This window comes from Furipterus horrens, unplaced genomic scaffold (genome assembly GCF_987537825.1).
Source record: "Furipterus horrens unplaced genomic scaffold, mFurHor1.1.pri manual_scaffold_4, whole genome shotgun sequence".
NCBI lineage: Eukaryota > Metazoa > Chordata > Mammalia > Chiroptera > Furipteridae > Furipterus > Furipterus horrens.
This window is the reverse complement of record NW_028327174.1, coordinates 5,447,693-5,472,672: the sequence shown is the minus strand read 5'-3', so window position 1 is coordinate 5,472,672 and position 24,980 is coordinate 5,447,693. Positions and strand designations below refer to the sequence as shown.

Here is a 24,980-nt window from a genome sequence, read left to right as displayed (position 1 = left end):
TGACCATTTGAAGAGCAGACCCAAATTTCCTTCCCACCAGTGATCTGTACATCCATCTGTTGAGTCGTTACCACGTGCGAGGTGCCAGATGCTTCAGCACACACCGAGAAACACGCCAGTCGTATTTGCTAACACAGAATGTTTTCATTACAAATTTTTCTTAGAGCGGAGGTATAGGTTAAATATAATTTTGTCTTAATATATCTTTACCACATGGCAAAACATCCTACCCCGGGCTCAGAAACTACCAAACTCTGACAAATGATTTATCTAAAAATAAACAAACAAACGACTTTCAGGGCATTAGCTTAACTGCTTTCATTTTACTTGCTCACAGATATAACTTTTAATTTCATATCCAAATAGGTAAACTTTGTCTACGATTCTAAATAAAATGAAACACAACGGATCACACTAAAAAATATCCCTGAGGTGGTGGGGCAGAAAAAATTGAGAATTACTGATTTGGGCTAGTCATTTACTTTAAAAATATTAATAAAGTACCTACAATGCAAAAACACTGTGCCAGATGCTAAAGATACAGTGACGAAGACTATAAATGCACTCAATCACAGAACTTCCCTCTTACAGGTCGTGCATAAAAAAGTCTTTATTCTCATCTATACCAAAACACAGTGAACACTATTCAGCCTCAAATTCTCAGTTTTAAATCAGTTTCCAGGGATTTGATATCCAAACAGATACCTTACAAAGATCTTATTTCCAAGTAATCTTGGGGAAATCAGGAGTGGTAATCTGAGAGGAGCAGCTGAAAAACATCCTCAAGAAATCCTGTAGTACTATTACTAAACATACAGATAAAACTTGCAACTTACCTTATTTTCTTCTGATTTGGTTTTATGAGTAGCAGATGGTATTTTACCTCCCATGCTTGAGGAAGATGGAAAAAAAAGACATTTGTTTAGAAAAGTAAAATTCACTAAGGCAAATAATATTTACTTATACTGGAAAAAGTTAAGACATTTAGATGATTACCTTTTTAAACCTTAAAAGAGAAAACTCACTTAATTTGAACAATTCGGAATTATTATGAGTTTTTCAGCTTAAAATGTTATTTATTTTTAGCATACTGATTAATGAAAATCTTACCCATTCCTTGACTCAATAAACCTAATAAACATGATTATAAAGTGTCTCTGTGCCCATTCCCAGAGGAAATGGAAAAAAGACAGAGAAACATTCAATGACAAAATCATTTGAACAAGTTGTTAATTTAGAATTCAGTAAATATAGATATATCAAAACCCAGTGAGAGCTCAACTCAAAAAGATAGTTTAGGAAATAATTATGAAGTCATTGTATAATGATTCAAAACGTCTGTTTCCTTTGATTGGGACCTATAAAGATTCTTCTTGCTGCCCTGGCTGGTGTGGCTCAGTTAGTTGGAGCTTTGTCCTGTAACCAAAGGGTTGCAAGTTCAGTTCCAGGTCAGAGCACATGCCTGGGTCATGGGTTTGATCTCTAATCCCCATGGACGCAAATTATCCCCAGTCCAGCCAGTGCAGGAGGCAACCGCTCAATGCTTCTCTCCCCGCTACGTTTCTTTCTCTCCCATTCTCCCTTCCTCTCTGAAAGCAACGGAAGAGTCCTTGGGTGACGAGAAAAAAGAAAAGATTCTTTATGCTTATATTCACATGCCCCTCACATTATAGATTTTCAACTTATCCCTTCAATTTCACCCATCCGTACTTCCTCTTGGTACTGGTAAGCCATTTCACTCAATGCTCCTGGGCAACCCATGAATTAGACAGCAAACCTCCATATAAGGTTGTCACACCACTGATGTAACAACAGAGGAACTTAACTCTTGTTCCTATCGATTAGCCTATAGTAAAAATGGTTTCATTACATGTCATTTCACTTAAAGTCACAGAACCGATCAACATGAGGTGAGGACCTGCTGTTCAAACAACTTTATAACACGGGGTGGGGAGGAAGACTACAAAAAATTCGTGCTATATGCTCCATTTGGGTAGACACTGAAGCATACGGGCTACACACAACGGGCAATGACTAAAACGTTCGGTGGATCAAGGGCCCTCCACGCCGGTAAAAGCTGGAGGTCCCAAAGAATTAAAATTTGCCTAAAAAAGAGCCAGTAACTTTTACATAAAACACGGAGATACATTACTTGGAAAACAGAAAGGAACTTACTCTAGTTTTAAGAGCGGTCTATTCTTTATAACCAGTTATATTCACACACACATTTTAGCTGGGTAGAATTTCTGGACACAGGGTATATGTAACGTTGGATTTAAATTACTTTTCCTAAGCTCTTTAACCAATTCACACATATTAGCAGTGAGAACTCCAGCTGTTCCACACACTGGCTAACACTATTGTCCATCTTTTAAATTTTCAGCCATTTTGAAAGCTATGTAGTGGTATTTCATTGAAGTTGAGTCCCTTTTCATGTATTTGTTGGCCATTTGAATAGTCGTTTGTTTGTTTTTGGTCAAGTTCAACTCTCATTCAGCTTTCTATTAGGTTGTATATCATATTTGTTTTTTAAGTGTTCTTTGTACATCTGTATACTAGCCCTGTCAGTTTTACATGCTGCAAATATCTTAGTTCACCCTATGGCTTATCACTCTCAATGTTATCTTTTGATGAAGCCAACACAAAGCCAAAATATGAGTAAACAGCAAATGTAAAAATATATATATATATATATATATTTAAATATATATATTTAAGCCCTGGCTGGTGTAGCTCAGTGGACTGAGTGCTTACCTGTGAACCTAAAGGTTGCCAGTTCGACTCCCAGCCAGGGCAAATGCCTGGGTTGCAGGCCGGGTCCCCAGTTGGGGGTGTGTGAGAGGCAACCAATCAATATCTCTCTCACACATTGATGTTTCTCTCCCTTCCCCTTTCTCTAAAAGTAAATAAAATCTTTAAAAAAAAATTAATTTCTTATAACACCATTCAATCATGAAAAAGTGAACTTTCCCCATTTTTTTTTTATGCTACAAAAATAGCTTTAGTTATTTAGTGCCCTTAATAAGGAAAAATGGCTCCCATATGCCACCAGTAAATGAATCATTATATGATCCAAAACCTCTCAGCTTGCACTGAGCAAAGCAAAACAATTCAATGATAAAGAACAGGCCTATAAACACAACAAATTTCTTTAAAAATCTGTTCCACAGAAAGTATTTTCGCCCTGGCTGGTGTGGCTCAGTGGACTGAGCACCGGCCTGTGAACCAAAGGGTCACCGATTCAATTCTATCAGGGCACACGCCTGAGTTGTGGGCCAGGTCCCCAGTTGGGGGTGCACGAGAGGCAACCACACACTGATGTTTCCCTCTCTCTCTTCCCTTCCCCTCTCTCTAAAAATAGATATTTTTTTTTAAAGGAAAAGAAAATCTACTTTTCAAAAGAACACAGTAATCAAGTAATAGTTCTTTGCAGCTAGATTTTAACAAAGACATGTAGATTCTTAAGCTGTGTTTTGCCCAAGTTTCAAAATGCAGCGCCCAGGAATGTATTCAGTGACACCTAACTTATGTTAAAGCTTCAGAAAGCAACAGTCCTGTCGAGAAATGTATTAATAAGCTAAATCTAATCCTAAGGAAAAGAAATCAAACGCACCCAAGCTGAGGGAAGTTCTACAAAATAACTGGCAAGTAGTATTCTAAGGTGCCCCGCTCATGAAAACCAAGGAAACACTGAAGAACTGTTTCAGAATGAAGGTGATTAAGAGACATGACAATGAAATGCAGCATGTAATTCATTTCCTGAGTCTGATGTTTGTATTTTTGAGGAAATACACACTCAATGGTGTTGAGGGCACAATATTAAAGAAAGTTCTTTGCACTGTACTTGCGATTTTTCTGAAAGCTAGACATTGTTTCCAAAAACAACAGAAAATGTTAAAACGGGAGGAAAACACAAGAAAGTTTATTCATAACCTAGATTGAGTTTCTCACATTCCAAATTCTAGTTAACTCCTAAAGGTAGCGGCAATTTATAGCTACGCAAATTTTATTTAAACCTGCCAAAACTCGCCAACTGGACTTTGCCAAGTAGAGGCTCTAATGCCATCAGGTAGAGCTGGTGCAGAGGCCTTCCTCTCACGGCACCACACAGACCAGTCCTAGTCCTTTTAATTCAGCAGCATTCAACCGACTTTGTGCTACAGCTGCTCAGGCACAAATACAAAAAACTGGGTGCTGTTCTCTAAATCCACTGAGGGTAGAAAAGCTTTCTGTTCACCTCTTCTAAAATATTCACTGAAAAGCCCTGGCCGGATGGCTTAGTTGGTTAGAGCACCATCCCATATACCCAAAGGCTGCGCCCCAGTCAGGACACAGGTTCAATCCCCGGAGGGGCGGCGGGGCAGACCTAAGGTAGCCAGCCGGAGGATGTTTCTCACGTTGATGTTTCTTTCTCTCTCTCTCTCTCTCTCTCTCTCTCTCTCTAAACGCAATAGGCATCATAACATTCCTCCTGCCCAGGAGGATTTTTTTAAAAATTTACTGAAAAGCACATAAAAGGCACAAAGTAAACAAGTTAAGTGGAAGAAAATAGTGTCAGATAGTATTTTCCCTCTAGAAAAACAAAAGTACAGCGATCCCTCACTTATCGCGGGTGTTATATTCTAGAGCCCCCCCCCCATAGGTGAAAATCCGCGAAGTAGGAACCTCACATTAATTTTAGTATTTATATATATTTTAAGGCTTTAAAAACCCTTCCCACACACGTATAAACCGTTCCCAGTCCCTTATTAACCTTTTCCACACTTCTATAAACACTACTTATGTTCTTAAACATATTCCACACTCTTAAACCTGCATAACTTTAACATACGTATACAGCACCGCAAAATCTCGCAATATAGCGAAAATTCTGCGACATAATTAAATCCTTTTTAAATCCCGCGATGCGGCGAGGCTGCACTAAGTGAACCGCGACATATTTGTTGAGGAAAATGTAGTCTCCCTGAACCCGTGCTGTCTGCTGGGCCAAATATTTTTTCCTATTTCTTTCTGTCCAATTTAAAAAGCTGTTAAAATAAATTCCCAGCATCGAGTAAAATTTGAAGCTACAAACAATGGTAGAAACTATGGCAAATAAGCGAACGTCCTTTGCTGTCTTAAGCCTGGGAATCTATGACTAATCTGGCATGGAAAGAATTCTGAAATGCTTTCAACTTAAGGAATATTCCTGGACCTAGAAGTCTCTACATTCGGCCGGATCTGCTGTAATCTTGGAACTGCTTTACGGCTGATACCAAGGCAGACAAGAGAGGAACTGATAATTCTCCAGCAAAGGCCTCAGAGAATACAAAATTCAAATTTAGATTAAAAGAGATACCAAAAGCGTCTATGTTAATAGCGCAACTTAAGTTCAAATAAGGCCCCTACACCTGCCAAGACGCTTCATCCCATACCGAAGCCAACAATTTAGGGAGACAAAAGAAAAATATAAACAAAACCATAAAGAAAAACTGGAATTATCTGCTGAAAAAATTAAAATAGAAAACGGCTAATTATTGAAAATAATGCCTGACAATGTTTTCCAGAACTTCAACTGGAATTCTTACCCTGGCTGTCGTGGTTCAGTGGACTGAGCACTAGCCCGTCGATTTCCACTGGCGGCCCCACACCTGGGTTTCGGGCCAGGTTCCCAGTTGGGGGTGTGCAAGGGGCAACCAACTCATGTATGTTTCCCTCGAACATCGATGTTTCTCTCCCTCTCTTTCTCCCTCCCTTCCCCTCTCTCTAAAAATAAATACGTAAAAAAAAAATTTTTTTTTAATATATTAAACTGGAATTCTCTACATAGCCATAATCACCCCAGGACAAGTCACAACGTTGTTCTTAAGCAGGTTTTAACCTTTTCTACAGTGTCCCCTCTCTCTCTCTAACCGTGGAACAAAACATTCTTTCTGCTCAGTGTAATGTTCACTCCTGATGCCAGCTGTTCCTCCCGGCGGTATATGTCCTCTTGACCTGGAACTTCAGAAAGTTTATTAATTGTAGGCACTTTTCTCTAATGAGCAGATGGAAGGGGACAAAAGCATACAAATATCTTAAATGGTGCTTTTGGGTCATGAAGTAATTACTAACAGTAGTTAAGTTACTGCAATAACTTACTTTAAATGTTTTCAAAATTTATATTTTATAGTGTTTATACACACACACACACACACACAAAACATGAGCAAATATCTTACGGTAGCTAGAAAACTGGTGAGAGGAAATAAGGGCTTAGAAACTTCTTACAGGAAAAAAAATTATACCCTCACAGACAACACTGATAAGATTTTAACTTAAGCTTCTTCCTGAGAACAAGCCTGCTGGAAGCAAGTGTTTCAAATATCTGCGAAGCACAGGTGAATACACAGATCAATGTTTAGGTGATATGACCTCCTAGAAGTCACACTGCCCTGTCCTGTCGCAATTTACCAGGTGCAATTTGCATGTCATCTCTTAAATCCGCCCCTTCCCCCGCCCCCCTGTCATAGGGATTTTTAAAAAATCACCCCGGGGAAGATTTCAGTTCTCCTTTAATTCCCTTTCAGTGTGTAGAATACTAATTTCTATTCAATGGTATATATCAAAACGACTTTGTCTCTATCCACGTGTCCCCCTGGACTGTACTTAGTACTGAGCAGTGCTCCCTAACATCTGGCACAACGCCGACTCAGTTAATTCCGTGCACGCGGCGAGGTACCCGAAACGCAGCCAGCACAGGCCAGGGACGCACCCCGGTCCCGGAAAAGCCATTCTGTCCAGGGTTAGGAGAGACGGCGCCGCTGCTACGGAGGCAGAGGTGACTCCCAAAGCACGTAAGTCTACGCAGTCAGAACCGCTGGAACTGTAAGTAGCGTTGTAATAGTAATCACTTATTTAATGACGTGTAAAAGGGTAGGTGTATTTAATTCCCTTTAAATGCGGCGTCCGCGAAGAACCTGCTGTGTGACATTGCAATCCCTAGCAGGACGCCAGAGAGCTCAAGAAAACAACTCCACGCGAAACCGAAGTCTCGCCCCTCCTCCTCACATCTGGTGCCCAGATCCCCGCAATCGCCTGCCTGGACGGTCCCCCCCGCCCCCCAAGACACACCCCCGGCGACTCCAGGGCGCAGGGACCCAGCTCTGCCCCGTCCTTCCCCGCCTCGGTGTTAAGCTACCCGACTTTCCATTACCCCCGGAAGTCGCCTCCTTTTCCTGGCCGGGGAGCGAGCCCCAAAGAGGCGGCAACTCCGCCGGCCCTCGTCGCGGAGCCGCCTGCCCCCCTGCCCCGCGCCCGCTGCGGCCCAGCTCCCCCTACGGCCGACCCTCTTCCCGCCCCCAACGGTCCGCAGGCCCGGGTCTCACCTCTCCACCCACTCCCTCAGGAAGCGCATTTCCTCGGTATGCAGAATGCTCGGGTCTTGCCTACACATTTTCACGAAGGCCCGAAGCTCGCTCACTTTGCGAGGATCCATCGCGGGGAAGTGGCGCGACGCGGCGGACGCAGCGAGGCTTGGTAACTCGGCGTGATCTAGAAGGGGGCGGCTGCCGCGAGGCAGAACAGACTAGAACCTCCCCGGCCGCTGGCTCCGCCCACCAACGGTCTCGTGACGCCGGGTCCTTGGTCTGCTCATTCCTATTCTCTCACCTCTGTTCGGGCGCATTGGTTAGAACCTTCTAGAAGTGTGGCTGTTCGTGCTGTTGCCTGCCGCTGCAAGCACGCTTCCTTACATTCTCAATTCTGAACCAGTTTTCTGGATGGATCAACCCCCTACATGGGGCTCTCAAGGAGGAGGGCGATGTCAGCCCCTGCAGGGAGTCACTTAGTCGGGCATTATGTGAGTGGGAGCATTAAGTGGAACACATCAAGACGCTAAAGGGGTCGTCCGGCCAGAGCGATGGTCACCCACCTCTTTGGCGTGACGTCAGTATCTGCGCCGCCGCGGGAGAAAAGCCCGGCGAGCACCGCCGGCCGGAAGGGGCGGGACTTGGCTTGGTTTCCTGGCGACAAAGCCCCGCGGGCCGCGGCTTCTCCGGCTGTTTTCCACTTTTCCCTGCCGACACGTGTGCGAGGCCGGCATGCCTTCTTTACTCTCATCAACTAAGCTGGTTCCCGCTATCGCAGGCGCCCGCAGCCTCTCAGGTCAGACTCGCTCCCATTGTGTCCCCTGCAGGTTTTGCTCTGCCAAGCTTGCGGCGCCCCAGAGTGATCGAGGTTGGCCTCCAGTCTTAAACGCTCTGTGCGCTCCTCGGCTTTCTTCTTCACCTGCCGCTCCTGGAAACGGGTGGGCCGTGTGTTCTCTCTTCCGTTGAGGTAGCCTGGGAAGCTGAGATGACTGCCGAGAGAAAAGTGTGGCCGTACCCGAGAAGGACTGTCTTCAAAGTTACTTGGACTCCCAGAAGTAGTGTCAGTGATCACATTTACGCAGGTGACAAAGTGTCTCGCATCGAGTAGTTCTTGTTTCTGTTAGGTTAATCTAAAACCCTATTTTCGTGTTTTCGAAGAGTTAACTTGAGAACCGGGTCCAGAATGTGCAAGAAACCTGTTTATTTTCACAAATCCTTCGAACAGTTTCTCTCAGAAGAGGTGATTTTTGGAAAGACTCTTTTTAATGTCTGTAAGCCCTGTTTGTGAAGACAAGACGGAATCCTGGAATAAGGGGGCCCATTTTTTTTTTTTTGGCGGGTGGTGTACTGGATTGCGAGCAATTGATTTTTTTTTTTTAAGATTTTATTTATTTTTAGAGAGAGGGCAAGGAAGGGAGAAAGAAGGGTGAGAAACATCAATGTGTGGTTGCCTCTTGTGCGCCCACAACTGGGGACCTGGCCTGCTACCAAGACATGCTCCCTGACTGGGAATCGAACCGGGGACACTTTGGTTCGCAGGCTGACACTCAGTCCACTGAGCCACACCAGCCAGGGCTGCGAGCAATTGATCTTATGAACATAAAACTTGGTCAGTGAAAGCTGAATCATGTACTTTTCAGGTGGATCTGCCATTGGATCATATTTAAGTTTTTTGGGCCAATGTGTGGACAATAAGTAAACCAGAGCATATGGTATTTGACATCAAAGTTATATCTTGGCATGTTTTTTATGGTGGTATACTTGAATTTACTAAATATAGAATGGCAATTTAATCAAGACTTACTCTAAAAGAGAAAATAAAAGGTAATCATTAGCTATTGCACAGACCTTGCTCTTCAGTTCCAACAGTTAAGCTGCAGAAAGCTGTTCCTCTCCACGGGGGTGGGTGAATAGGTGTGCAGTGAGGCAGTTTTTGTTTTTTGTTTTTTTTTTAATTTATTGGGATGACAGTGGTTAATAAGATTATTTTTTATACAGGTTTCAGGTGTACAATTATATAATGCATTATCTTTATATTGTATTGTGTGTTCACCACCCCAAGTTACAATAAGTCTTAATCACACGGGCTACAAAATATGAGTTAGAGCTGGAACCATCCTTTACTTGTGCCTTTTTTTGGATTTGTTAAGGCTTTGTGTAAAACCTGATTAATCAAGGTTTAGAACTAGGTACTCTATTATACACATCAAGATCTTCAAAAGATACGCGCTATGCTTCATTTTGCCTCAACAGAATAAGTAAATTTAACCACCACTTAAATGTTACCATTTTATGTACCATATACATAGGCTGTTTGAATAAAAATGATCTCCTTGGATCTTCACAAATTCAGTGAGTCAGGGCAGATAGCCTCATTTTACTGATGGGGAACTGAAACTGTCACAGGATCACAGGTAGCAAGTTGGGAATTTTAGTTGTATTGACATCTAGTCCTTTTTCTATTGTAAACGAGGTCTTACTCTGGCTTAGTAGGGTCCTTCTGGAACTTTCTGTTGAGTCACAATGACTAGTAACTCAGAGGTTATCGAATCTCCACTTTCCTGGAGTTGCTCACAGTCTGGCCGGGGTGACAGACAACAGATAAATGACACTGTAGCAAAGAGTGGTCATAGAGCCTTGACTCAAGTGACATGGGAGCCCAAGAAAGGCAGTAATAGGTTGTAAATCTTATACTGAGATTTTATTAAGTTTTAGAATGTGGGAACTCCACCAACGTGAGTTGCTCATGAATGGAAGTTTTATTGTCTGTGATACTCTCGGTTGTCCTTTTTCAGAAAGGCTCTGGGTACGGAGTACCATAAGAAACCTTCTCGCCTGTGAAAGTCATGCAGTTAAGTGTGATTTTTTATTGGTTGAAATATGCAGATATTAACACGATCTAGTCATTGGAGAAAAAGCAAAGGAAAACACTAATGATGCTTAAGTTGTATTTTAAAAGACTGTCATTTAAGATAAATAGAAGGCTGAGAAGAGAAAGGAAAATATTAAAGAATAAATAGAGCATTATATTTTTAAAACCTATTTGCAGTTAATTCATTCAATTGAGTCTTCAAAGAAATGAAATGAAAATGAGTCTCTTTCACCATGAAGCCATGCTCAAAAGAATCATCGAAATTACTTCCACCATCACCGTTTAGTTCTTCTTTGTCATATTTATTATAAATGTCTCGTTTTTCATCATTTGATAACCTCTTATATGCTTCAGCTACTTTGAATTTTCTCTTGGCTTCTTTATGATCTGGATTTTTTATCAGGGTGCCATTTAAGTGCCACTTTATGATAAGCCTTTTAAATGTCCTCACATGAAGGATAGATATCTTTGCACTGCTAGAACTTCATTAGTAACCCAACATGTTTTCACAAATTGTCGGAAGGGGGAGCTCTGGGTAGTGAGCCCGTGGTTTCCTCTCTGCTCACCCTCTGCTGCTGCTGCTGCTGATAAAACAACAGACACAGGCACATTTTTACATTGAAGGCAATGTCATTACGGGGGCCATGGCTGGGGGATGACAGAACACTGATCATGTGGCAAGCAGCATTACAACTGATGTCAGAGAAGGCTGCATTATGGCATCACTCCGGGGCTGCGGTCGGACCGAGACCTGCCAGTGGAGCTAGTCCAGAGTCATAGCAGACCATCCTGAACCTGTGTTTCTGTGGCAGCCGCAAACAATACCTCATAAATCGGTGGGACCTGTTGTTGATGGCCATAGCATGCCCCTCGCTTAATATGATCTCTAGGTTACTGAGCCTTAATAACTTACTCATCAATTGTTTCATGTTTGGGTTTGGAAAAATGAAGAATTTGTGAACTGTGCGAAGGAAGTATTCAAGCGGTTGACCTATTGTTTATTTAAGTCAAGAGAAAAAAACCAAGTAACTCAGTTACAATATAATAAAGGCTTTGAAGAGGGGAGCACTGGATACTAAGAAATCGCATCAGAGACACCTGTCCCAGGACTGGGCTGTTGGGAAGGCTTCCTGGAGAAGGAGCCTCCTTACAAGCTTTCTGCATGCCGTTGGCGAGTCACTGGAGATGATGGTATCTTTGTCCACCTCAAGGTTACTACTAAAAAAAAAAAAATGTATTTAAAGATTTTGGAAATTCAGTATTTATAATATGTATTCAATATGTAAGTATTGAATGCCTACTTTGTGCAAGGCATAGTTTTAGCCACTGGTGATAACAGAATGGAACAAAAAATGCACGTTTTCATGGTGTTTATATTATCATGGAATGCAGAGAATTAAAATAATTGGAGAAGTGTGAAGGCAGAGAGTTACCTTAGATTCTGAGATTTAATGAGATCATGTGCATATTTTTTCATGCTTCAGTAACTTGCAATAAAAAATGTTAATTTTCTTTTTCCAAACTTCAGGACATAGCTTCATGCTGCCTCTGTGAAATGCTTTCTAACCCCTCCCCTGCTTTTGTTTACTGCCTTCCTTCTGGTCCTATAGCTCTTTATTTATATCTTAGTCATGCTGTAGACCCCTCATACTGTAGAAAAGGGGTCCCCGGCCCCTAGGCCACTTGTCAGTGGCCTGTTAGGAACCAGACCACACAGCAGGAAGTGAGCTTGAAAGTAATGTTTGAATCATCCCGAAACCATCTCCGCCCACCCCACCCCACTGTTCATGGAAGAATGTTATTTCACTTAATCGGTCCCTGGTGCCAAAGAGCTTGGGAACCGCTGGTGTAGTAGACGAAAGTCTCTAGGGGTAAAAATGAGATCGTTTCTGTATGCCTTGGCCACAGCACAGGCTCCGGCTTTCACAGAGGAAGGGCCATTTATATAATTGAAGGTGATACTAATTTACATTTTCCTTTTTTAAAATTTTTTAAAAGATTTTATTTCTTAGAGGGGAAAGGAAGAAGGAAGAAAGGGAGAGACACAGATGTGTGAAAAAAACTGATAAGTTGCCTCTCACACACCCCCAGCTGGGGACCTGGCCCGCAACCCAGGCATGTGCCCCGACAGGGAATCGAACCAGCAGCCTTTTGGTTCACAGGCCGGCACTCAATCCACTGGGCCACACCTGCCAGTGGTACATTTTTCTAAAGCATCCAAATGCTAGAGATAGGTAAATGTACGTATGCAATGAGGACCTTACTGATTCCTCGTTCCATTTCACCCTCTTCACCTTTTTAAAAATTTTTATGTTTATTTTTTATTTTAGAGATGGGGGAAGGGAGGGAGAAACGGGGAGAGACAGCAATGTGAGAAACATTGATCAGTTGCCTTTTGTACACACCCCGACGGGGGACCGAACCCGCAACCTAGACAACCTTTCAGGTTGTGGGACAGTGCCCCACCAAGCCACACCAGCAGGGTCTCACCCTCTTTACCTTTCGGTACATGTACATACACTGTGAGGACCTCTCCGTTCCTAGTTCTATTTCATCCTCTTTGCTTCTCCTTCAGGATGCATATCCTGTTCACAGCGAAGGTACTCGCTGCAGCCCATTCCAGAGAGAAGGATTCCCAGTCGGTACCTAGGCCAGCCCAGCCCCTTCACCCACCCACACCTCCTCAGACCAGGTAAGGCCTTTTGACAGTGACCGTCTCCCTTCCGGGGCTTTATCTAGACCTGTGCTCTCCAGTAGAATTTTTGCAGCAGTAGAAATGTTCTAGGTCTGTGTTCAGTGCAGGAGCCGTAGCCACAAGTGACTATTGTATACTTACTACGTGGCTAAACTTACGTTGCTAGTGTAACTACGGAACTAAATTTTTAGTTTTTATTTTAAATGACTTAAATTTGAACTTAAATAGCTACATGTGGCTACTGATACCTTACTGACAGCACCATTTAGAGCCATAAACACTATAAGCCTTATAATTCAGAATTATCAGTGGAAATTATATATTTAGGATTTTTTTAAAGAAAAGTTATATTACTTTCTAAGACAGTTTCTTCCGTTGTGTTCTCACTGTTGACGTTTTTCTTGCAGGTGTTACTTATTTCAAAATTTTATTTAACCATATTTCTATATAGATTATGCAAAATTTCCAGGTCTGATTGTCACAGCTTTGAGAAGTGATAGCAGTGATAAAGGTGATGCAAAAACTGGTGTTTACTTACTTCACTCGGTTTTGTACTTTATTGAAGTACAAAGTGATATGTCATCACTGTTCCTCAAATTCATGCCTAGAGGTTTTTGTTTTTATTTTGTTTTGTTAAAAAGGCAGTTAAGAGCCCTGACTGGGATGGCTCAGTGGGTTGGGCATCGTGCTGTAGACTGAAAGGTCACCAGTTTGATTCCCGGTCAGGACACAGGCCTGGGCTACAAGCCAGGTCCCCGGTTGGGGGCATACAAGAGGCAACCAATCAAAGTGTCTCTGTCTCTCTTTCTCCCTCTCTTCCCCTATCTCTAAAAATAAGTTTAAAAAAGTTTTTTAAAAAAAGGCAGTTCAGGGATGAAATATGGTGAATGGATTTCATCCCAAAGACGTAGGTAGAGTAAAACCAAATGCTATGTGAAAAAGCAGCCAAGTTTTCTAGGGAAATAAATTGTTGCTTCTGCCATAAGAAGTTAAATCTGTATTTTCTGTGCAAGCATATATTAATAATTAAACTGCCATTAGAAATGTGTTACTCTTTCACTGTCTCCACTCAGTGAACGATACCATGTGTCTCTCAGTGAGGGCTTCCTTTGCTGATTCTTCATTAAATTGGAATTCCTGCTGGAAAGTCGGCTGAGACTCAGGAAATGCAGCTCACCACTGAAACACACAAGAAATCAGTTTTTCAAAGCTGTCAGGTAAGCTTAATAGCAATCCAGTTGATATAAATTTTAAGTATTTCTCTACCCTGTCAACCTGCCTGTAGCTTCAGTCTTTTTTTAGAAAGTAGAATGGGTATTTTTACCAGCTTTGAAAATTATTGATCTCTTGTGATGAGATACTTTTACATGGTGAGCTGCATTTTCCAGGCCTTGAAAGCAGTAATCATATTATCAGAATGATGGCCGCTGTATCTAGACGGTTTGCTATGTATGTTATGTACATGTTTACAATATTTAAAAAATGAACATAAATTAATATACATAAATACATGTTCATACACACATAGGACTTAACATCCAGGCTTAAGAGTTAGAATTTAACCTAAGGGATTACAAAGAGTTATAGGTTTATGAGTATGGAGTAGATTTTCCCTTTTTCAACCTCTTTTTATCTTTATTTGGGACTTTACTTATAAGAGGATATACTCATTTAACAATTCAAATAATATAATAAAGCATGTTAAATAGAAAATTCCGATTTAACTCACTCCTCATAGATTACCGCTATAGAAGTTGTGATTCTTTTCTAAATTTTTTTCTCCTTTTTTTTTTTTAAGATTTTATTTATTTATTTTTAGAGAGAAGGGAGGAGAGGGAGAGAAACATCAATGTATGGTTGCCTCTCGCACACCCCCAGCTGGGGACGTGGCCCACAGCCCAGGCAAGTGCCCTGACTGGGAATCAAGCTGGCGACCCTTTTGTTCTCAGGATGTAATTCAATCCACTGAGCCACACCAGCCAGGGCTCTCCTTTTTTTGTAACATAACTGGGCTCACTTTCCATCTTGTTCTGAAATTTTGTCGTACGGTAGGCCTTCATTGCTGTCTTGCCACGCTTGCACGTGGGGACTGTCTACCACAGGGAATAATAGCAGTAACGTTATAGAGTCCTTGTAAAGGTTAAATGAGGTGACACACGTAAGTAATAGTGCCAGACACACAGTAAGTATGATAAGCTTTAGATGTTGTGTGACTTTCATCATGGCTAAGTGTAGGCTGAGGGGTACAGCTCTCGTGAGTGATCGTGTTAGGAGTTCTTCAGCTTTGGGAGCTTAAGTGAAAGCAGGCATCATTTCCATTTCAGAAGGGAAGCATTCATTCGGTCTTCATTGGGGTAGCAGCCAGGCCACGTTCCTAACGGCACTGAAATTAAGAACTAACACATAATACTTCATAACAGAGGTTGTTAACGTAGGTTTTGAGGGTGGATTTAAGGGAATCTGAGCCTCTTTAAAATTGTGTATGTCAGAAGTTTGTGTGTGCCTATGTGCAGTTTGGTAAACAGAATAAATCCATGACCTTCAGAAAATTCTCCTTATGAACCACATGCTTCACCAAATTTGATTCTCATGACAGCCCCAAGAGGCAGAGAATGCTACAGGGTTTTTGGAGGATACCAAGGTGACCCGGACCCTCACGGGGGCCATGTGCACCAAGCTCACTGTTAATGCAGGTAGAGAATGAGAAGTCCTGTTAGGGGTCACCACCGTTACCCCCTGAGAACTCAGAAGGAAAGTTTATTTTAGCTCTTGAATCAGGGGAAGCTTTTTGGCCGTAAATCTATTACGCTAAAAACTATAGATCATTTAACAAATATCAAATATCCTCTATATTCCAGTTATTATTCTAGCCCCTGGGAATATAACATGGAACACAATAGCAAAAATCTGTGTCCTCATGATGCTTACATTCTTTTGGGGGAGTCATACCCAGACAATGTGACCCTTCTTCTCACCTTATATATTGAAACTTTAAGACAACTTTGATTAAATGCCACCCCTTATGTTGAAACTTAAGGGCAGCTTAATAATGCCTTCCACGTAGTAATGCTCAGTAAACAGGGAATGAACCAAAGAGCTGGAAGAGATCTAAAGGCGTCATGATCTCAGATTTCAGGCAGAACCACATTGTAACTATCTTTTTTTTCCTCCAATTTTTACAGTGAAATAGAAAATTTATTTTCTTTACAATTTTATTTATTTTTAGAGAGGAAAAGGGAGGGAGAAAGAGAGGGAGAGAAACACTGATCAGTTGTTTCTCGCATGCCCCCAACTGGGGACCTGGCCCACAAGCCAGGCATGTGTCCTAAGTGGGAATTGAACCAGTGACCTTTCAGTTCACAGGCCAGTGCTCAATTGACTAAGCCACACAGCCAGGGCTGGAATAGAAATTTTAAACCTAGGTTAACTCCATAATTCTCCATGTGCTAAGAGATTTAGCATAGATTGAAGAAATGAATTGGGGGCCTCCATCTAATATTAAGCTACCTTAACTACGTTGGCACTGTGGAAATGCAAAGCATCACTTTTATTTGTCATTTCCAGGGGAGGTGACTCCAGGACTATCCCAAGTGGAATATGCACTTCGCAGACACAAATTAATGTCTCTGATCCACAAGGAAGCACAAGGGCAGAGTGGGACAGACCAGACAGTGGTTCTGCTCTCCAACCCAACATACTACATGAGCAACGATATCCCCTATACTTTCCACCAAGACAACAATTTCCTGTACCTTTGTGGATTCCAGGAGCCTGATAGCATTCTGGTTCTTCAGAGCCTCCCTGGCAAGCAGCTACCAGCACACAAGGCCATGCTTTTTGTGCCTCGGAGAGACCCCAGCCGAGAACTTTGGGATGGCCCACGGTCTGGCACTGATGGAGCAATAGCTCTAACCGGCGTGGATGAAGCCTATACGCTGGAAGAGTTTCAACATCTGGTACCGAAACTGAAAGGTAATAGATGGGAGCAGAAGTCCAATCGTAGACCAGATCGGGGTGAAGACCTTCCTTGCCTGTTTCTTACTCTCCTAAAACGATTATCCATAGCAGTGTTTCCCTTAAAGCTCCAAGAAAGGAGCATCTTTTTCCACAAGACTGGGCTACTTTAAAGACTTCATTTATTCATTTGCTAAATCGTATTACTTTATTCATTCACTTAGACTGTTAACTGTTATAGTTTGAAATCCCAAAGAGAGAATTTCCTTCTACAGTGAAGGATGGTCATGGGCCCCTCTTCAGGATTACTGACCAGTCTGTTGACTTTCTTACTGCTTTGACCAGCTCTTCGAAAGAAGCCAGATTCTCAAAGAAGGACCCATGCCTCGCCAGTGTCAGAAGCACCTGGCAATGCGTGTTAAAGTTATAAAAGTAGTTATAAAGTAGATATCGGAGGTGAAAAATCGTAGGCCCACACGCCATATGGACTAAATCTGAAATTCTGCATGTTAACAAGGTTCTTGGGTGATTCACATACAGTTTGCACCCTTCCAAATAGTCACCTCCACATTAATTCTCATGAAAAGTATCAAAAAGTCACTGATGGCTGAATGTGTGAAATAAGATAGATGATGAAGTTGGAAAATAACTTATTTTAGACAAAATAACGTAGGATTGTAAATTCTTAGCCTGGTTTATCCTGTGTGGTTTATAAACCATTTCTGAAGTCAGTTTCTAAAACAGAATTCCAAAATTATTCTCAACATTCATGGAATTTACTGGACTTGTTTCCTACAAAGACACCTTTGAAAGAAAATACTTATTTGAATATGCACATTTAATATCTTTGAATTCTTTTTATTACCTCATGAAATATTTTCTGTTTTATGGATTTAATTACCCAGCTAAGCTAGTGAAACTTTATCTCCAAAGTTTTCGTGAATATGGGGCACAGAATCATTTTCTTTGTAGCTTTATGATTTCTTGAATTAACTGCTAGCTGTCGCATTACTTTGTATAAAACGTACAACCCTTTAGACTTCAATTGTTGGGATTGCTGTTCATTGGCTGCTGTCAGAAAAAAATGAAAGGAAATGGAGACTTGGTATAGGTGGAAATTATTTTCATAATAAGCCTACTTATTTTATCTCAGGCCAATGGCGGCCATTTCCTTGGGTTTCTATAATTAAAAGGTGAGCAGTTCCTGTCTGTAATGAGAATACGTAGCAGATGGGAAAAGAAAGATTTCCTGGAGAAGAGGGATTAGCACATACTACCAGCTGTGACGTTTCTGTAGCCAGTTGCAAGGGAAGAGCTTCCTTTCACCAGCGCTGAGGCGGTTGGTGGAGGGGAGAAATGCCGTTAACCACGGAGTCATGATCCAAGGACACTCTTCTGTCCTTTGTGCTCAATTATCCAACACTGCCTCTAGCTCAGGAGTGGTGTGGTGACCAGTAGTGGTTGTTCTGTCAATAAATAATAAGTAAAGTTAAAGTTTGAATAAAAGTTTAGTTCCATCTAAGTAGTTCCAAAACCTATCTTTAAGAACCCTGAAGCTTTGAGGCAGAAAAGCTCAAAATATCTTGCCATTTCTCAGGGAGAGGCCTTTCCAGTGATTTATGATCAAATCCTTCAAAATACTTTAGTTCTGAGAGTTTGTACTCAGCCCCCTAGATGTTCACACTGAGAGCTTTGACTCTTGTTTAAGTCGGTATGGCAGTTGGTATTTGTTGTCGTTGCCGTTAGCTTTATTTAAAAACTTGCTCGCCTCTCATTTTAAGCCGAGACAAACACACTTTGGTATGACTGGATGAGGCCCGCCCACGCCCAGCTTCACTCGGACTACATGCAGCGTGTGACTGAGGTCAAAGCCAGGAGCAAGAACAGAGTTCGCGCAGTCCAGCAGCTGGTGCAGCGCCTGCGGCTGGTCAAATCTCCTGCTGAAGTTGAACGGATGCAGATTGCCGGGAAACTGACGTCACAGGTGTGTCCCTGCTAAAAAAGCTGTTTTCAGATGAAAAAAATCTAAGGTCTCAGGGTTCGGTGGGCACCTTGAGGTTGTGAGCTTATTGCAATAGTTTCATGGCAGGTGAACATTTAGCTTCAACTTTGACGTTTAGTGAACACGTATGAAGACTTGCTCAGAACCTTACAGGGCAAAGTAAATCTGCTTTCTTGTATCTTTTACCCGTGATCTTAGTTGTTTCTCCTTGGAAAAACATAAGTAATTTTATTTCCTTACAATAACTGTAATACTAGTGGCAGTTAAACAGTTTGATAAAGAAGACTCATAGGACCCAAAAGGACAGTCCTTACAAATCTGCAGTTACAGGAAAAGGGTGCAGTATAGCATCGGCATTAACCAGCATTCAGGTAAGAACAGCTATCACAGCCCGCAGCTGTCTCAGCCAGGGGCCAGAGAGGCCAGGTGCAGGCTTCTCTTGTACTCCCTCGGTAGGAGCTGGGCAAGATGCATTTCCTCTCCTGGATCAGGAACCACAGATGCATGCATGGAACACCAAGAAACCAGGGAACCCAAAATGGAATCTCAACTCGAGATTTTTCTGGTTCAGGTTATGTTGGCAGATTCCCACTATGTAACAGTCCTTTGGAGCTTTGGTGGAAACCAAGTACAAACCAACACTGACAAACTGATACAAACTGCTCTGAAACTCTTACCAACACTTTAATCAGTATGTTTCAGGCCTTGACCAGGATCAATTCCAGGAACTTTAACAAAACAGTTCAAGCTAATTCCGTGCCTACTGAATTAACCTCATAGAATAATAGCACACAAACATTTGAAACCTACTTTTCTGAGTTCTACCTACAGTCTTCCCAAAGTTGAACACTGTTTTCTGTGACGACTCCCTCATATACTAACCCTTCTGGGTATGTGCTCTGGTTTGTCAGGGTCTTTTTTTCAAGTACACTGTCCAGTGTTATAGCTATGGCCAGACCAGCAAAGACTACTTACAAGTAATTACAGACGTGATAAGCATATGTCTTTGTTTTTCTTCAAATCATTGATTTTTAAAATAAAGAAGCAAAGAAACTAAAAATAGATCTGTGGGATAATGTTTAGGGCTCTGGCGAATTTATCTGTCCAGTGATCAGGTGTCTTTGCATGAGGTGTAAAGACCTAGGAGTATTCTGATCCACGGTTGTCCACACTGTTATCCTGAGAGGTTATTTTAAGTATTGTGCCAAAATTTACAAGAATTAAATCTGAGCTATTGTTCCCTTTATTTACCAACCCAGTAAAACATCAAACAGGTAAATGGCGTTTGGCCTTATTTTTCCTAATGAACAACTACAAGTGATTGTATTCCCAATTCTGGTCTAGAATTAAACTAATTAAACTGTGAGACTTTGGGGGCCTTGCCATCAAGATGGTGGCATACATAAACACGGCTCGCCTCCTTGCACAACCACATCAAAATTATGGCTAAATTATAGAACAACCATCACTCAGAACCGGCAGAGGAATATCTCAGGAGCAAGGAGTCCCAGCCCCACACCAGGCCCCCAACCCAGGGTCCCAGTGCCAAGAAAATAAGTCCCCACAGCTTCCAGCTGAACAAAACAGCAGGGATTAAGCTGGTGGAAGAAATTGCTGGAACTCCCAGCAGTTCCTCTTAAAGAGCCCACACATGGACTCACCTACTCAGACTCACTCCCTCAGATCTCCAGCACCGGGGCAGCAGCTTGAAAGGCACACAGGGAGGAACTGAAGTGGCTGGCATCAAGGGGAGAGCTGGGGGACAGCTTTCTCCCAGACAGAAAGATAGGCAGAGCCACAGAGCAGGCAGGTGCCATACCTGAGATTCCATCCATCTGGCTAACACTGTTTGCCCTGCCCTGGAGATCAGATCCCCTGAGGTTCCTCCCACTCATCTTGCAGCTGCTAACAGCCAGCCTAGATTCACAGCTTGGCTTCAGGTGGGAATCTCCAAGCCCAGCACAAGTAGCAGCCATCTCAGATTGCTCTATAACTCAGGCAGGGTGGTCCCGGGCAAAACACGTGTGGGAGCTGATTCTGGCTTGCACCACCCAGGAAACCCCAGGGCCTGTGCACCCAGTGGACAGCTACAGACCACGTAGGAGCACCACCACCCTGTCCCTGCGCAGCTGATCCTCCACGGAAGGCGGAGGTTGGTGGTCAGTGGTCACAGCCAGTCCTTGCAGCTGACTGGCCTGGGTAAATCCCTCCCATTGACCTGCCAACAGCAACCAAGGCTCAACTACAAGAGGAGGGTGTACTCAGCCCACATGAAGGGCGCACCTCAAGTACCCAGCTTGGGTGATAGGGCAGGCTGTGCCACTGGACTCTACAGGACACCTACTACCTTAGGCCACATGACCAAGACAGGGAATCAGAGGAGCTCTACCTAATACATAGAAGCAAACACAAGGAGGCTGCAAAAATGAGGGGACAAAGAAACTTGGCCCAAATTGTTACAGAGCAGGTCCCCCAAAATCTCCAGAGCCTGCTGTTGGAGGATGGAGGAAGGAGGCAGCTTTCAAGATGCCTTTGCATACCTATGGCTGGTAGCTAGTGTCTTAGTTATGCAAATAGCTTTGGTTCTTCCAAGGTCCCAAGGAGATGGGAGGGGTTTTGACCATAGAGTGGTGAGTAAAGAGCCCATGGGGCCTGCACAAGGTTCTGTGAAGGGTCAGAACCAGTTACCCTGCCCACTGCGTCACAGGCAGCAGTCAGGGATTTAAAAATAAGGCGGCAGGCATTTTGGGAGGAGAACCACGTGGTTTGCAGAGTAGAGTGCACCATGTGGTTTGCAAGGGGTAGAAAAGGAGATCCATACAGCTTTGAAAGAAAAGGGAGAACTCTTCCTTTGCAAGGAGGCTGGAAACTGAATGCAGCTGAAAGAGAACCACGCGGCTCTGGACTAAGAGCGGGAGGGCACCGCGACACAGGCCCAGCCGCCCCAGTCGGGCTCGAATGATTGGGAGCTGCTGGTAAAGCTGAACTGTGTCTGGTAAGTAGGGAGACGGTGCCTCTGACCTTTCTATTCTAAAACTCGCCCGGTTTGGCAGGGGGAGGCAGAACTATGGGTCTGTGGGTGTTTTAAAGAAACTAAGACTTAACAGCAGAAACCCACCACCAATCTACATCTGTATTAAACAGTTCTTTTTCTTTTCACCGAACTCTGGTATTGAGAGTACTTCTGGCGGCGGGCATTCAGGCCCCTCATAACTGAACATCCTGTGGGCTCTGCTTCAGTCAAGGCAGCTCGTGGGTTCTGTTACAGAATGAAAGAACAGATCAGAACTCCGGAAAAAGAACTAACAAAATGGAGAGAAGCAATCTTATCGTCTGCAGAGTTCAAAACACTGTTTATAAGGATACTCAAGGAACTTAGTGAGGTCCTCAACAGCATAAAAAAGATTTGTCAGAAACTAAGGACACAGTAATTGAAATGAAGAACAATTGACAGGGAAACACCAGTAGGGTAAATAAAACCAAGAATCAAATCAATGATCTGGAACAGAAGGAAGCAGAAACCACCAATCAGAACAACAAGAAGGAAAAGGAATCCAAAAACCAGGACAGTGTGAGCAGCCTCTGGGCAACCTCAGGAGGCCCAGCATTTGTCCCACAGGGGTGCCACGGGGAGAGGAGGAAGAGCAAGAGACTGGAAATTTGTCTGAAAAAATAATGAAAGAAAACCTCCTTAATTAGGACAAGGAAATAGACATGCAATTCCAGGAAGCACAGAGCGTCCCAAACAAGATGGATGCAGAGAGACCCACTCCAAGACACCTCATTATTAAACTGCCAAAGGTTAAAGAAGAAAAACCTAAAGGAGTTCATCACCAAACCATTATTATATGAAATGTTTACTTAAGAAGAAAAGATCAAAACTTTGAACAATAGAATGGCAATAAATACATTCTTGTCAACAATTGAATGTAAAAAAGAAACTAAGCGAACAAGGAAAACAGAATCATGGATACAGAAAGCATTTCCATGGCTGCCAGATGGGAGGGGTATGTGGGGGATGGGCGAAGAGGTGAGGGGATTAAAAAGTATGAAAAGGTAGTCGCAGAATAGCCATGGGGATGTAAAGTACAGTATAGGGAATGGAGCAGCCAAAGGACTTACATGCGTGACCCGTGGACATGAACAGTGAACAATGGTGTGGGGACTGCCTGAGGGAGTAGGGGTGCTGGGTGGAGGAGGGCAAAGAGGGAAAAATTGGGACAACTGTAATGGCATAATCAATAAAATATAATTAAAAGATTTTTGGATAGTTGGACAAAATAGTTTCCTTAGAAATAATTATGCTTTTTTTCTTTTTTTTTCAGCCCAAAGTTTCCCTTCTTTGGTGGAGTAAGCCAATATAATTTGTGCCTATATGATACTGGGGAGTAAGCCAGTATAATTTGTGCCTATATGATACTGATCCATTGGCTTTTCTTGTGATCTGATTTTGTTTAAAATAAGAAAAGGACCTTGCCATTAGAGTTAAGTAACCTTTACAGAATGGAGGGTTGGTAGAACATATGGGCAGAAGTAAAAGCAGGTGGAGCCAGACCTTGTCCAGGCCAGATCTCTCTTATGGCTGAACATATATCCTGCTTTCTGGACATCTCTACCTGAATTTCCTATAATTATGTAAATTTGTGCTCTGCCAGCTCTACCAGACCCAACTCTTGTCTGATATTCCTTTTCATAGTTAATAATGGTAGCATCTACACAGCTACCTTAGATAGAAATATGAAAGTTATCTAGATAGATAAGAGTTCTCCCAACCCTTAGATCTAATTAACTAGTCCCCAAGTTCACTCCCAAGGAGGCAGACTAGTGAGTGGGAAACAGACCTGGGTTGAAATACCAAGATGTGTTATCTTGCTGTGCTTAGCACCCAGTAGCACACCTAGTATCCCTTTGCTGTCTCCTTGCTTCTGTTAGTGCCTGCGTTAACTGGACCGCAGCTGCAGTGATCTTTATAAATCAGTGTTCCTCTCCTGCTTCAAGTTCTTTGGTGGTGCTTTGTTGTTTTTAGGATTAAATTTCAGTATGCTCATACAGAGCCTTTCACGATCTGGCCGCTTCTGCCTTCCCTCCAGCTTCGTGGCTCACTCTTCCACATGTGCTGACACTCTAGCCATACTGAACAGTCCCCAGTGTCACAGTCTTCCTGCCCTCATGTCACCCACATGTGGACACACACCCAGCACCATGAAATCATTCCTGCTTTTTCTCTCCACTGTCCCTTCGCCGTAAGCTATACAGTGTCTACCCACTATGTGTTCTGATTATGAGGTGCAGCCAAAAAATCCCATTTTATACTTCTAAAGAATCAAAATACAAAATCTAAGTGTCACCTGCTGAAGTAAGAGGGTCGAGTGTCAGTTGGGATTAAGGACTACCTCGTGAGAAGACAACCCTGACGAGGAGTGGCCGTCGTGAGGTCTGCCCCTCGGTCTTTATAGGAAGGACGTCACACACGTAGTAAGGATTGGGAGCACTTGGACCTTGTGCCATCGTCTGTGAAGAAATGGATTCGTAGGAGGCACATTCGTTACAAAAAGAAATAAAGGAAGATCAAGCATTTGACCTCCTAGGAAGCAAGAGGAACTTCTGTGCACTTTAGTCTGCGTAGCAGAGTAAAGCGGCCGTGACTGCAGAAATTCTCTCTGCTATTCAGTAGAAGTCTGAAAGGAAATTAATAAAAAGATACAGAAAACCCTTTTTGAAATGAATGAGCCTCACTAGGACTGCCACAATTTTTCTTTCCTTTCAGCTTCATACTAAAAATATAGTGCTATTTTCAACATTTGTGTGTGTTGTATCCTTGAACTAATTTAGTTGCTAACTCATTCAGCAGGTATTTATAGTAGAGGAGCCGCTGTGGTGCCAGGCACTGCTCTAGGTGCCGAGGATAGAGTGGGGAGCAAAACGGGTCATCCGTGTGTCCCTGACCTCCGTCTGCATTCCAGCTGAGGCAGGACAGGGGACCAGTGTCATCAGTAATCAGCTGGAATTAAATGCTGTGAAATAAAAGGAAGCCATAGAAGGGGAGAGAGCGCGACGGGAAGTGCTAATTAGAGGGGGTTCAGGAAGGACAAACATTTGGGTGAAGTGCAGAAGGAGAGAAGCGGGCAA

At 42.8% G+C, this 24,980-nt stretch overlaps 2 protein-coding genes across 3 annotated transcripts in view; one reads left to right on the top strand and one right to left on the bottom strand.

The window, feature by feature from the left end:
• ST13 (ST13 Hsp70 interacting protein) overlaps nucleotides 1-7,891 on the bottom strand; it is a 33,048-nt gene extending 25,157 nt beyond the window's left edge. Inside the window, exons 1-2 of one of the 2 annotated variants that reach the window (XM_090272376.1) lie at nucleotides 7,630-7,891; nucleotides 837-891 (exon numbers count right to left, since the gene is read on the bottom strand). In XM_090272376.1, coding sequence (XP_090128502.1) covers nucleotides 837-890 — 54 coding nt within the window. In that variant the 5' untranslated portion in view covers nucleotide 891; nucleotides 7,630-7,891. Of the gene's footprint in view, nucleotides 1-836; nucleotides 892-7,346; nucleotides 7,608-7,629 lie in introns of those variants that run through there. The other variant, XM_090272375.1, reaches the window with a different exon arrangement.
• Nucleotides 7,892-7,961: 70 nt separating this feature from the next.
• The window catches only part of XPNPEP3 (X-prolyl aminopeptidase 3), a 31,481-nt gene continuing 14,462 nt past the window's right edge, over nucleotides 7,962-24,980 (top strand). The window contains exons 1-4 of the mRNA XM_090272377.1: nucleotides 7,962-8,124; nucleotides 12,776-12,892; nucleotides 16,460-16,867; nucleotides 18,631-18,833. Coding sequence (XP_090128503.1) covers nucleotides 8,061-8,124; nucleotides 12,776-12,892; nucleotides 16,460-16,867; nucleotides 18,631-18,833 — 792 coding nt within the window. The 5' untranslated portion in view covers nucleotides 7,962-8,060. The remainder of the gene's footprint in view (nucleotides 8,125-12,775; nucleotides 12,893-16,459; nucleotides 16,868-18,630; nucleotides 18,834-24,980) is intronic.